Source organism: Hemibagrus wyckioides, linkage group LG07 (genome assembly GCF_019097595.1).
Source record: "Hemibagrus wyckioides isolate EC202008001 linkage group LG07, SWU_Hwy_1.0, whole genome shotgun sequence".
Classification (NCBI taxonomy): domain Eukaryota; kingdom Metazoa; phylum Chordata; class Actinopteri; order Siluriformes; family Bagridae; genus Hemibagrus; species Hemibagrus wyckioides.
In genome coordinates, this window is record NC_080716.1 from 9,871,306 (window position 1) to 9,884,459 (window position 13,154).

The 13,154-nt window shown below is 39.5% G+C and overlaps 1 protein-coding gene across 1 annotated transcript in view; it reads right to left on the reverse strand.

Annotated features, from left to right (window-relative positions):
• Positions 1-650: 650 nt before the first annotated feature.
• Positions 651-13,154, reverse strand: part of cacnb2b (calcium channel, voltage-dependent, beta 2b) — a 38,438-nt gene continuing 25,934 nt past the window's right edge. The window contains exons 3-14 of the mRNA XM_058393738.1: positions 12,493-12,615; positions 12,264-12,403; positions 12,044-12,105; positions 11,844-11,866; positions 11,551-11,631; positions 11,156-11,214; positions 10,889-10,998; positions 10,603-10,611; positions 9,846-9,997; positions 7,957-8,052; positions 7,165-7,335; positions 651-4,544 (exon numbers count right to left, since the gene is read on the reverse strand). Coding sequence (XP_058249721.1) covers positions 3,822-4,544; positions 7,165-7,335; positions 7,957-8,052; positions 9,846-9,997; positions 10,603-10,611; positions 10,889-10,998; positions 11,156-11,214; positions 11,551-11,631; positions 11,844-11,866; positions 12,044-12,105; positions 12,264-12,403; positions 12,493-12,615 — 1,749 coding nt within the window. The 3' untranslated portion in view covers positions 651-3,821. The remainder of the gene's footprint in view (positions 4,545-7,164; positions 7,336-7,956; positions 8,053-9,845; positions 9,998-10,602; positions 10,612-10,888; positions 10,999-11,155; positions 11,215-11,550; positions 11,632-11,843; positions 11,867-12,043; positions 12,106-12,263; positions 12,404-12,492; positions 12,616-13,154) is intronic.

Sequence of the window (13,154 nt, forward strand, 5' to 3'; positions counted from 1 at the left end):
ATTATTATTGTTGTTATTATTATTATTGTTATTATCATTATTATTATTTTCTTCAGACAACCGTTGTTTAACAGTTTAAAAAGTTGTGGAATATTTGAATAAAGTATCCAGTATCCAAATTTTGCCAGTATTCAATCTACACAAGTTAACCTAATTGTCAATGCTGGAACAAAATTCTAACAAGAAAAAAGTTGAAGAGTATAAAAAAGCATGAGAGTAAACTATAGTATGTTAAAATATGACTGATGGTATTATTAATCCATGACCTATTGAACCAATATCAATGTGTTGACTGATAGAGACTTCAAAAGCACTTCTCTAAGTCCCTCTGGATAACAGGATCTGCCAAATGCCATAAATATAAATTCACAATAAAGAGAGGTAATAACTAAGCAAACCATTCTAGCAAGTTTTATTATGATAAATAGGATATTACAGCACACACTAAACTCTATTCACTATCAATCCAAATCTACCAAGGCATTAATGAGGTATACACAAATGCATAGAAATTATTACAAATTTATGCATAGAGTAATTATATTCTCTAGGCCTGAAAACAAGAACAGTGCTTCAAGTTGTGTCAAAAATTTTGTACAAATGGAGATGAAATATAAAATTGGAATGACTGTAAAGACAATGAAATAAACTAGAGTGCTCTATTGGAGTTTATGTTACTACATCACAAGGAAAAGGGGGCACATACTGAAAACACTGAATTGCCATAGCTGTAACTATTTTTTTTTTTTACACAAACCAAGACTACGAACAAAGCTGTGCTAACATACTGTCATAGGCTAATGATCATGATAGATTTGTGTTAAGATCATCTTTATTCGATCTTAAGAATGACCTATTATAATTGGAGAATAAAAATACTTCCGATATTAAGGCCATATTTGAAAAATAAATAAATAAATAAATAAATAAATAAATAAATAAATAAATAAATAAATAAACAAACAGATTTTGTCATGGGTGTTAGGGGAGTAAAGTTTATGCCCTGGTACAATACTGAATGTGTGCAAATACTTCAACTGTTATTAGAAATCAATATTAGTGCAAAGTCTTCTAGTACAATGAAAGGAAATCCAGGGCCAAAATCCAGAGCAACCCGTCCTTATGATTCTTTCCAATACTGTAAAATAATTATCAGAAAAATATAGTAATGGTTAAAACACTTACAACAGTATCACAGACAGTTTAGTAAAAAAAGTGCAATATTATGGTGCATGCACACAGTGTTTAAGAAGTATGCAATGGCACCATATTTACTGAAATGATCAGGAAAACGTAACCATCAACTGCTATATGATTGCTCAGAAAGCCTAAGAGGCTGAGAATGACTGAAAGACTAAAGTTGAAAGAATGAAACAATGCAAATGAGAAGTAGAGAGAGAAAGCAAACAAAGTGCATATTGTAATGCCAATAGATGTACTGTGCCAAAAGTCCCATCAATATCCTCTGAGGCATTTTTAGTGTGCAAATGTACTTAAATTTTAGACTCGAGCTACCACGATAAAGTGTTGGTTAGCATGTCGGGCTTTAAGATGTATTGGGTTCTTATATAATCCAAAGCTACACCAGCAACAATTGTATCTCCTCATTCTCTACACTGCTGGGACATAGGGAACCTGGAGCCTATCCAATGGGCACAAGACAGGGGACACCCTGAACATGTTGCCACTCTATTGCAGGGCACAATCACACACACACACTACAGACAATTTAGAGATGCCAATCAGCCTACAGTGCATATCTATGACCAGGGGGAGAACATGCAAACTTCACACATCCAAGGAAGAGGCAGTGTAGTGTGTATGTAGGTATGCACAAGTAAAAGTCATCTACATGTTCATGTAACAATTTTCTTTAAATACTGCAAATGTTGAGGTGTTGCACAACTTTTTCACAATAATATTAAGTCATATGTTATTAAATTTTAAAATTATTTTGCATTATTTTATCATTTCCTTAAGTGTCAGAAACTACACCAGGTTTTGTATGTAACACCGTTCCCTGAGAAGGGAACGAGACACTGCATCCTGGCTGATGCTATGGGAACACTCCTTGTGGAAGTGGTGTCTGAAGCTCTATGTAAAATCACGCCATCTATTGGCTATGGAGGTCATGTGATGAAGCATCATGCACCAGCAAGCCCGTAAAAGGGCATCTATACCTCCAGTTACCTTTTGGGAAGGCTTTCCACAAGGTCTCTGCTCTACTTCATTCCAAAGGTGTACTACCGGGTTGAGGTCAGGACTCAAGCCAGTCAAGTTCCTCCACACCAAACTCGCTCATTCATGTCTTTATGGAACTGGTGTGCAGTCATGTTGGAACAGGGAGGGACCATCCCCAAACTGTTCCCACAAAGTTGGGAGCATGAAATTGTCTTGGTATGCTAAAGCATTAAGAGTTCCCTTCACTTGGAACCAACCTCTGAAAAACAACCCCACACCATAGTTCCCCTCCAACAAACTTTACACTTGGCACAATACAGTCAGGCAAGTCGGAGCAAATACGAAACAACCGGGCAGGGGAATATGCTCTATGGCCCCTTTCTCAGATCCCAGAGAAATTCCACCTGGAGAAATGAGGATTGGTCTGTGCCAACAACAGTGAGCTGCACACCTTGAAAGAAGGAGGACAGGCAAACTGGATTCTGTAGCATTTTCCCACAGTATTCAGGACCCACTGCGACAAGCCTTGCAGAAGCTTCCACGCTGCCAGGTGGTCTGAGAGAGCTGTTAGCCTCTCGCTGTTCTCACCTCACCTAGTGCCCTGAAACAGTGTGCTGGCACAAAAAAGTGCAGGAGCATGGGTGGTGATGGCTGAACCCTGAAGCACTGGAAGTTTTTCCACCCAGACAATGCAACAATAGCCTTCTTTCACTTTCTAACATTTGCAAGAAATCACAAAGCGAGCTCCTGGAGGTGAAGTGGAGGCATTAGAGTCAGGGGTCATTAAAGGGGACGAGAGAAAGAACTTATCAGTCTCTCCTTCCATTTCAACTAACTCAAACTGTAACCTCCATGCCTTAAGCCGACACACTGCCTCGACAGACGTGGGACTCACACGGCACAGGTGTTTGGAATACAGCCGAGCAAGAGCGGAAATTACAAAGAACAATGACTCGCAATGAATGTAATCCGCTCCCTCGAGAGCCAACTGCTCACCATGATAATGAAGAAAAGACACTAGTTTTAGAAAAATAAGATATACATTATACACTAGCATACACAGAGCACTTCCTGAAGACAAAGAAGCTGGAGTAATGTGACATAGATGCCCTTTTATGGTCTTCCTGGCATGCTCCGCTTCGTAACATGACCTCCTTAGCCAACAGATTTGTGATTTTACACAGAGCTTCAGACACCGCTTCTGCAAGGAGAGTTCCCGTAGCATCAGCCATTGCACAGAGTTGAGTTCCCTCGAAAGGGAACTGGCTTCAATAAACGGATTATTAGGTCTTTGAGAAGCCAGATTGTGGACAATAAATACAAATCCAGAAAAAGGAGCTTTCTCAACACAGCTTTCTATATAACTTAAAGGATGTTTTGTTTTTCTAGCAAACCACTGTGAATAGCAATATATATATCATTTAACCTTTCTGGTAATAAAATTAAGTAGATGTCATGCAAAATATTATGTTAAATTAAAAAACTTTTTTTTAAATATTAATACATTTGCAACTACATTCTAAGGATATACAGCAGTTTTACATTGTGCATGCTCTTGGTGAGACCTTTGAACAGTACGAGTATTGGCATTAAATTTGTGTTCCACATAGCAGCATCACCATACTGCAAATCCACATCAGTCAGTGATGAATGTATATGTCTCTTCTCCACTTTCCAGTCTCATCACGCCTGTCGTTGTCCCTTTCCTTGTTCCTGTCTCTGTTTCGCTCTCGACCCCGGTAGCTGTATTGGTGTTCAAGGCTGTAGTAATGTTCAGATGATTCATAGTTGTGTAAAGGCAGTGTCTGTTCATGAAGGGAGTGCAGCATCTGTTCATTAGAGGGGTGTAGCTGTCTCTGATGACTATGCTGCCTGTTGCGCTGATTGTGCTTCAGCTTATAGTCTTGTCCATAGTCATTTTGAATGTCCGTGCTCTTGCGGTGATGATGGTGGTGGTGATGGTGGTGTTGATGGTTTTGGTCTTTATGGACTGTAATCTGGGTTGCCTCAGTTTGGTCCAATCCTTCTTCGTCTAGAAGCGCCCAATGGCTCTGTGGCTCTGAGTTCTTACTGGCCATGTTATTGATGTCCATGCTTTGTACGTGAGCAGGGTTGTGGTTGTGCTGTTCGGTGTGTTCTGTGCTGGTGCGGCGGTGATGGTGGTGGTGGTGACGATGGTGATGGTGGCTATGTTGGGATCTCTTTGGCTCACTCTTCAGGAGCCGCTCCTCCTCAGTTGCCTCTTGCTCCCTCACTTCCTCTTTTTCATCTTCTTTCTGCTCCTCGTTCTGGGGATGCGCTAGTTGGTTCTCCAGAGATCCCTTCCTTTTAGTAGCCATTGTACGCTTGCTTCTTGATTCATCCTAATGTCAGAGATTAGAATAATGACACAAAATGAATACTCTGACATTGCAGAGTTGTTCATCATGTTTATCAAAATTAGCTTGGAACAAAAATAAACAACTGTCTGTACGAGAATGTTTCTGGCTTCCTTTTTTATAGATTCCTTTTTTTCCATAGTTTTAATGAGTGCACCTTCTCAAATCAAGCAAGAGTCTCTTCATTATATGTATTCAGAGGGGTCAACTGTTCTAATGAGGACTCTAATGCTTTTTTTGTTAGATTTTTTAAATCTCTGTATTTCATATTTTTTGTTATATTTATTTTATCGGTTATAATTTTTTTTTTTTTTTTTTTTTAGTTATTTGTTATATATCTATCCATCCATCCATCCATCCATTTATCTACTTCTATTTCCTGAAATGTCAGATAAATATCATTAGGCATTCTTTTGATAGGCTGGTTGATGACATTTATAAATTATAAAAACTTTTAAAAAAAAGTTTACCTTATTAGGATTCATAATATCAATAAGCAACATCACTTGATAAACTAGACTTGTAAAGGTATGATGCATATTTGAAAGTCTTCTTCTGAGTGTCCATTTAGATGGTGGAGGCATGTCTAACGTCTGGGACACCCGCCATATGCGGGGCTCGAACCCAGACGCCCGTGGTGTGTGCGAACACGCCAGCACACGGTGTAATGAGACCCATGCGCAGGATTCAGCGAAGCACTGCTTTTATTACATTTAAGACGCGACATAGGGAAACAAACGTAACACAAGACATGGCGTGGTTAACTAAACAAAACAAAAACAAAACCTAGACCTTAGCTTGGACATGGAACCTAGCAAACAAAACCCCAACAGAAACCACGGTACAGATAACAATCATGGACAAGGACACAAACACAAGGATCCCTATTTATAGGGGTAGACATTAGGGCTAATGGGATACAGGTGACACAATCAGGATAGGAACAATAGGAAGGGCGTAACAAGAGACACACAAAGAAGCAGGCTTCCAAGGTTCACCTGCCAGCACCCTCTCTGGGCCTGGCAGGGAACTGTCCAGCTGTTCCTGACATAACCCCCTCCTCTAAGGCGCAGCTCCCGAAGCGCCTAACCTCCGCCTAGGGGACGCCTCAGGAGTAGGCGGAAGATGTAGTTCATAGAGGGGAGATGCAAGGCCTGACGTAGTTCATAAATGCAGTCTACGGCGATGCCCCAGGTCCCAGGGGTAAGTTGACATCCGGCCCTGGAAAGAAACGGGAGGGAAGCGTCTTCCACCCGTGGTGCCGAGCGACGTCCTCCACGGAAACTCCATCGCGGAGCAGCGTCCCCGGCTGACATGGTGGTGGAAGCCCGCCTCCAGTGGGACCGATAAAAAGGGGGTGTCCCCCATGGCCTGAAGTCGAGTGACGTCCTCCTTGTAAATTCCCTGGGGGAGCGACGTCCTCGACCATAACGAAGATGGGGACACCCTGGGGAAACGGGGAAAAGGATCCGCCGGATGCCATCCACCGGTTATCCAGGGCTCTAGCCAGCAGACTGCAAATCCTTACCGAAAACAGGAACTAGCTGGGAATCCCGCTGGGTCTCAGAGATGGTCCATGATTCTGTAACGTCTGGGACCCCCGCCCTATGCAGGGCTCGACCCCAGACACCCGTGGTGTGTGTGCGCACGCCAGCACACGGTGTAATAAGACCCATGCGCAGGATTCAGCGAAGCACTGCTTTTATTACATTTAAGACGCGACATAGGGAGACAAACGTAACACAAGACATGGCGTGGTTAACTAAACAAAACAAAACCTAGACCTTAGCTTGGACGTGGAACCTAGCAAACAAAACCCCCACAGAAACCACGGTACAGATAACAATCATGGGCAAGGACACAAACACAAGGATCCCTATTTATAGGGGTAGACATTAGGGCTAATGGGATACAGGTGACACAATCAGGATAGGAACAATAGGAAGGGCGTAACAAAAGACACACAAAGAAGCAGGCTTCCAAGGTTCACCTGCCAGCACCCTCTCTGGGCCTGGCAGGGAACTGTCCAGCTGTTCCTGACAATGTCATTCCTATCTGGGTATTAACTGCCTATCTTGCAGTTATTATGCAGTATGTATTTATTATTTATTTATTGTTATTCGTAACAGGTTACAGAAAAGTGATCAGATCATTTTAAGACAAATGATTCTACAAGGCTTTGTATTCAAGAGAGCCTTAGCCTGGAAAGCTGGCATACAAGTTTAAAGCCATTCATCCATTATCTTGCAGTTATTCAGTCATAGAAATTAAATGTATATTCTTGATGGTTGTGCTATTGTCCTAAATATTGGGGAAAAGGAAACTAATGCAGCACTAATAAAATGAAATTAATCTACTGTTGTTTAACAGAACATCCTACTAAAGACTAAGCCTACTTCCTAAAAAAGATATCCATTTCCAGCATATGCCATATCACTCACCAGAGTTTCTTCTACCTGATATCTGTCTTCTTTAAATAGTTTTAGTTGATGGAAAGAAAAAGAGTTACAAATCACAGCACACATAATGGCAAAAGTTTTCTTCCATTTACTGTAGTTGGAACAGAAAATTAAATGGACCACTGCCATTTAGCATGCATGTGTACCTTAGCAGGTGTGGGGCTGCTGTGTAGTATGCTCTCTGTAGGCTCCTGTGCAGGCTTGGCTGTCTCCATCTCTGGCGGATGAGTGGCTCTCCAGTAAGACTCCAGGTACTCAGCTATGTGCTCACAGGCATCTGACAGCTGGTTCTCATCTAAGATGACATCAAAGATCTCCTAATGCATGACGAAGCAATGAGAAATGTGAAATTAAACTTGTAGCAATCTATTCCATATTTATCCACTGCATCTGCAGCATAGGGACCTCTAAAAATAACCTAATGAAATGTGTATACTGTAACCATAAGGGCACCAGTAAACATTTAAAATACACAATTCTATAATGCAAATCATCAGGAAATCATTATAATAAAATAAAACTTAAATTAAAAGTACATTTTGCCTTCATTTAATATTTTCATTTATTATTTGTTCATAGCAAAACAGAGAAAAGTAAACCTTTGCCATTGTGAATCCAACTAGGTCATTTAAAAATAACAGTGGATGTTAAAGAAATCTCTGATTAAGCCCTCAGGCAAAACTCTGATGAAATTATATGACAGAAAGCATGGGCGCATGAGTGTATTCAGATGAATAATGTCAGACTTGTATCTGATGGAAATATAATGTTGAACTGAGAAAAAGTAAATAAAGATTAAATCAAGTAAATAAAGTTTAAAAAGAAAAAAAAGAAAGCATGGGGGAAAAACATTCTTATTCTAAAATATAATGCCATAAAATGTCTGTATATATCAGGGGGCTCTTCTGACAATAAAATGTGTATGAAGGGAAACTTACATTGGGACACTGGGCAAGTTTATCTGCAGCGACCATCTGAACATTGAGGTGTTTGGTCTGGGACTTTCCCCTGGTCTTTATCAACCTGGTGAGAACCTGAAGCATCAGATAAAAGAAAGGCAATTAAAGGAATACTTATCAGAAAATGGTTGGGGAAAATGAAATGATTTTTCTGTTAAAGTTTTCATTTACTTTTACTAGTAAATGACAGCACTATTACAGCAGTTTTTGTAGCTCTTGTTCTGTTTCACCCCTCAGAACTAGTAGAGGCAGTGAGAATATCCTGAACATTGAGACATGCAAAAGCACAAGAAATTGATATGTAACACACTATTTGCAATTGAAAAAAAAACACCACTTTACACATTAAACCACGTGTACTTTATGTAGACCTCCCTGAGAAGCCATTTTGGGGCAACAAAATCGTTTATCTTTTTTTTTACAGTAAAAATAGTAATCCTTTTATCTTTTTTAATGCTTTCTTTAGCTTCATCTGATCTGTTCTGCCCTACTGGGTGTATTTTTCATACATGATGAGCTTGTTCTACAGGGTACTAGCCATGAATTGGCTCGTGCTTTCACTACTAAGTTGACAAACTCTTGTATTTCAACTTCTGTGCAATACTGCAAAACTGAGTTTCCCTCTATTCATCCAACCATTATCCATCGTTATCATTATTCACTCTATGTATTTCACATCTCTTAATGTCTAAGCACACCTGTGATTGAACACTGGGTTGTTTTTCCTCACTTTACTGTGCATCGTACACTGCAGTAAAATAAATGACTGGGCTGGATCTGGGTTTCCCTCTCCTACTGGGTCAGATACTCCCTGTGCACTTTTCTGCATATTCCATATCCCACACTGTCTGGCCAGTTAGCAGGCTTGTGGCTACACACATGATTGCATGGATTTCTCTCTCCTTACTATGCATGATTCACAGTTTAGTCTGGATCTCAGCTAATATTGAAATCTAATGATATCACAGGTTGAGATGTGTCCTTGTCTTAGCAGGAGGCACAAGCCTAGGTGTGCCTAAAATGCAGGATTTTCTAAAGAAAGTCTGCTTGAAGTGGGAGAGATAGTGAGGCATACTTAATATGCCTCACTTGCTGGCTGGGGAGAAGTGCAATTCCTACAAGGATGACATTATAACACATCCACTGTCTGGAATCGAGGGCAGTCTAACAAGTCTTCAGGTTTTTCTTACTGGTTCTAACACATCATCTTTGGCAGTTTCCTCCACAAGGAGACCTGACAAATGGATAAACAGGACAAAGTACAAATACAAGCTTCCCTTCAGGGACTGCTAGACAATATCAAAACCATGCATCTCTCTGAGCTCAGCATGGGATCTCTTACTTGCCTCCTTATGACACCATGCAAGATGGATCTGACACAGAACATAGACCAAACCACAGCCATCCAACTGTGCATATGCTCCAAAGGAAAGACAAATGGAGCTCCTTACCTGGATGGTGGATGTCACCACCATGCAACTCTACCTGAGTATCATGCATATGGTTCAGGTTCTGCAAGATTATCATTCCTTCCAGTGGTATAAGTCTGACAGGCATCTCCAATCAGCTTTTCTAATTTATTTCCAAGCTGTATCAGTTCATCTTATTATGTGAAATGTGCATTATCTAGGTGATTCTCACTGCCACAGAAGGTTAGAAGAGGTGTAATAGAACACCTCAATACAGAAAATATATAAGTAAAACACTGGATGTTTTCTGAATCCTTGTCATTCATAACCAATGCCAACCTGGTGAGAACCTGTGAAATCTCAGTATCCAGGTGATTCCTGGCAGTTATCTAGATTCCACAGAACCACAGTTACAAACCCAGCAGTAACTACAATTACTCTGTGACTGTGAATTTAAACCTTGGGAGAGGAGATCTTAACATAGACGAGAATCGGGGCCAGGGAGGTCTTGCTGAGTTGGAGTGGGTGGTTTATAGTGTCTGCATCCAGAACCACCAGTTGCAGGCTACGCGCAAGTTCAAAGATCCTCTCAATCTCCCCTTGGATCTGAGCTACAGGAAGACATAGAGATGCTTTAGATGAAACCAGTATATCCTATTCAAAGAGTGTTTATGCAAAACAAATTATGCCCCTTCTTTTGAGATCATGAAAATGAGCAAGATGAAAGACAGAAAGCCTTGAGGTGATGTTAACTGTCACAGACTCAGAAATCTGACTCAGAAATCTGTTGTTTATCCATTAGCATAAACATAACATAAACTGTAGGTCCCATTTTTATTTATTTCACTCTAATATAATTACTCATAAAGACAACACATAATATAATTACTGTGTGATAATACAAACAGGCATGTCATACTAATGAGTTATATTAATACAGAAAGAACCTATCAGTCAACCACAATATACAAAATACCAGATACTTTATGTATTAAAATGAATCTGCATTTTATATTTTGTAGAAGGCCATCAAATTAAAATCTGAAAACATCTAATTGTAAAAATACCAATTTCTCCAGAATAAAAAAAATTGAAAAGGCATGATATATATTTTATATTTTAGTAAATTTATCAAAATATTATTAATGTATAGCATTTTCTGATTACTACTAGTGAGCATGCAAAAACCAGGACCAAGTTTAGGAGGAATACATACCAGCAGCATCTAAGACAATATGTGGAACAGAGTGGAAAAAAAAACAATTTAGATTCCATTATATAATGTATACTCCTTTCTACAGTTTAGTAAACAGGGGATTCTACATAATCCCAAAAGCACATACTGTAAACCTCTATAGTTGTATGTAGAAAATACTATAATAATATAACAATAAAATTACACAATTGTTTTGAAAAGTAATAAAAATGAACTGACTGTGCTTTTTTAAACAGTATTTCTTGATACTGCTTAGTCAGTACAGGGGTATAGTTTGGTATCTTACCAAGGCTAGAGCGTGTGTTAGAGCGATCCATTATAGCATGCTTGCTGGGGTTGTTTAGGATTGACCGCTTAGCAAGAGCAATGTCTGCCGTCACTCGAGTGATGGTTATTCTATCAAAAGACAAGTACAGTTTCCCACCATATAGATTTAATACCCTAGAGTATCATTTAATGCTGCGATAAATAAACATAATAACTTAAAACCTTATTAAAAACAAAATTGCAATAGTTGCAATAGTTATTCTACCAACATGAAGTAACTACATACCTGCCTTCAAATCTGTGTTTTAAAAAATCAAAGAGGGCCTTCTGCATCATGTCTGTAACCTGCAAAAGATACAGCAGAGTCTTTTTAATTTTTTGTCAGTCTGCTCATGTTAAGTACTGAGAAATGTAGGTCGTACAGCAGAGAGTGCAGTAACCCCTGTTTCAAACAGCCCTTGTGCAACATAATTGACCATTTCCAAAATGCAATGATTATTTCATGCATGGGTCTGGAGATTTAAGTCAATATGTCCTAAAGGAATGACTAGATTTAATTTGTTCAGAATGTATGGCTATAATCACGAAATTGAGACATCCCATAATAACCTGAATGCCATTAAAAAAATTAAAGAGTTAAAGAGCTGACAGTAGACAAGACATGACAAGAGATTCAGTCACCTCATAACCCTTGAGTGAAGGCCCCATTAGCACGACGGGACGCATGGAAGGCACAACGTCATATGCTGCCAGTTGTTCCCCCTACCATAGTCATTTAAATAAGTGTATTTCAGATGTTATGATTTAAGCACAGTTATTTGATGACAGTCAACTGATTGCAAAGCTAATAGTTGATACAAAGAAGGGAACATGAATAACAACCTAACAATTTGAGGAAATGGGAATTAGCTTTGTTAATTCAGGAAAATACATTATTTCGGTCTGGAGGTACAGCACCAGAGCCGCATACTTACTGATTTCTTCTTCACTTGTTGAACTGTAGATTAGAGAAAATAGAGTACATTTTGTACAATCATTAAAAAATAATAAGTTAATCATGTGTGCAGTTTAATGGAATTAGTTAGATTTGTTAGACATTCTGCTAGACAAATAATCGAGGAGGCTTAAACATTGTAAGAATTCAGTAAGTTAACCATGATTCACCAGAGCTTACCTGTTGGAGGAGGAGTGACTTTCTTCGAGTTCATATCATCTTTGGCAGAGCTTGCTGCTTTGCTGAAGTGACAAAAAGGAAAAACGATCATTTGTGGAAACCTTCAGTATGTCTAAAATTGTTACAATGCTACGCAAACGGTTTTTAGCAGCTGACAACAGAAACGGTGCTTGACTTATGTGGATAGATTGCTTTGGGAAGAAGGAGTGATATACTGTACTTGGCTAGAGCTTTGGCGGCCTTTCTGGCTTGCACCTCTCTCCGAATGAGAATAGTCTCCAGATTGACTGGGCTGGGGATGAATCCCACTTCCCCACCTTCCTTCACCAGCCGCCCGATCCACCAGTCATTATTGAATTTCTGGAAACAGTAAGATGGGAATGCAGCGTAAAAATTTTTATTATCTAAAATAAAGGTGCTTTACAGGCCGATGTCTAGTACTCCCTCACCTCTTTGACATGCAGGAAGTCTTTAGCCTCGAAAGCAACTCCATGTCCTTGGATCGGAACATTGTCATCATCGGCAGGTGTGTAGGTGTAGTTTGTGCGTACAGCAAACGCAACAGGTTTAGACTTTAAATAAAGAAAAAGGGGAAAAGAAAGAAAAATGTCTGTTATGAATTGTGAGAAGTTGCTGGCGCAGGTGGTATATGAAGTATATGTTAATAATTTTCATGGTCTAATTTTGAACTGATAATATAGGAATCAATTGCATGTTCTCCATGTAGGTTCCCTGCAGGCTCTCCAAGTTATTTCTTACCTCACAAAAACACGGCAGTAGGTAAATTGGCTGGGATAAATTGTCCCAAGGTGTGAGTAAGTGTGTGAATGTTGGTGTCTGTAGTACCAACTGATGGACTGGACTGGTGTCCCATCAATGGTGAAATCACATGTCATGTCCAGTGCTCCCAGAACAGGCTCAGTGACACTGATCAGCCTAAAGCACATACTGAAAGTATGTGATAGAATGGAATTGGAGTGAAATCTTACCATTGCTCAGAACTGACTAATTCTTAGTGATATGATCTAAATTGGAGCAGAACTCTAAGAGAACATTTACTGAGGTCCGCATGTGCTATTGTGATAATGAAATGAGAATAAAAATATGTTTA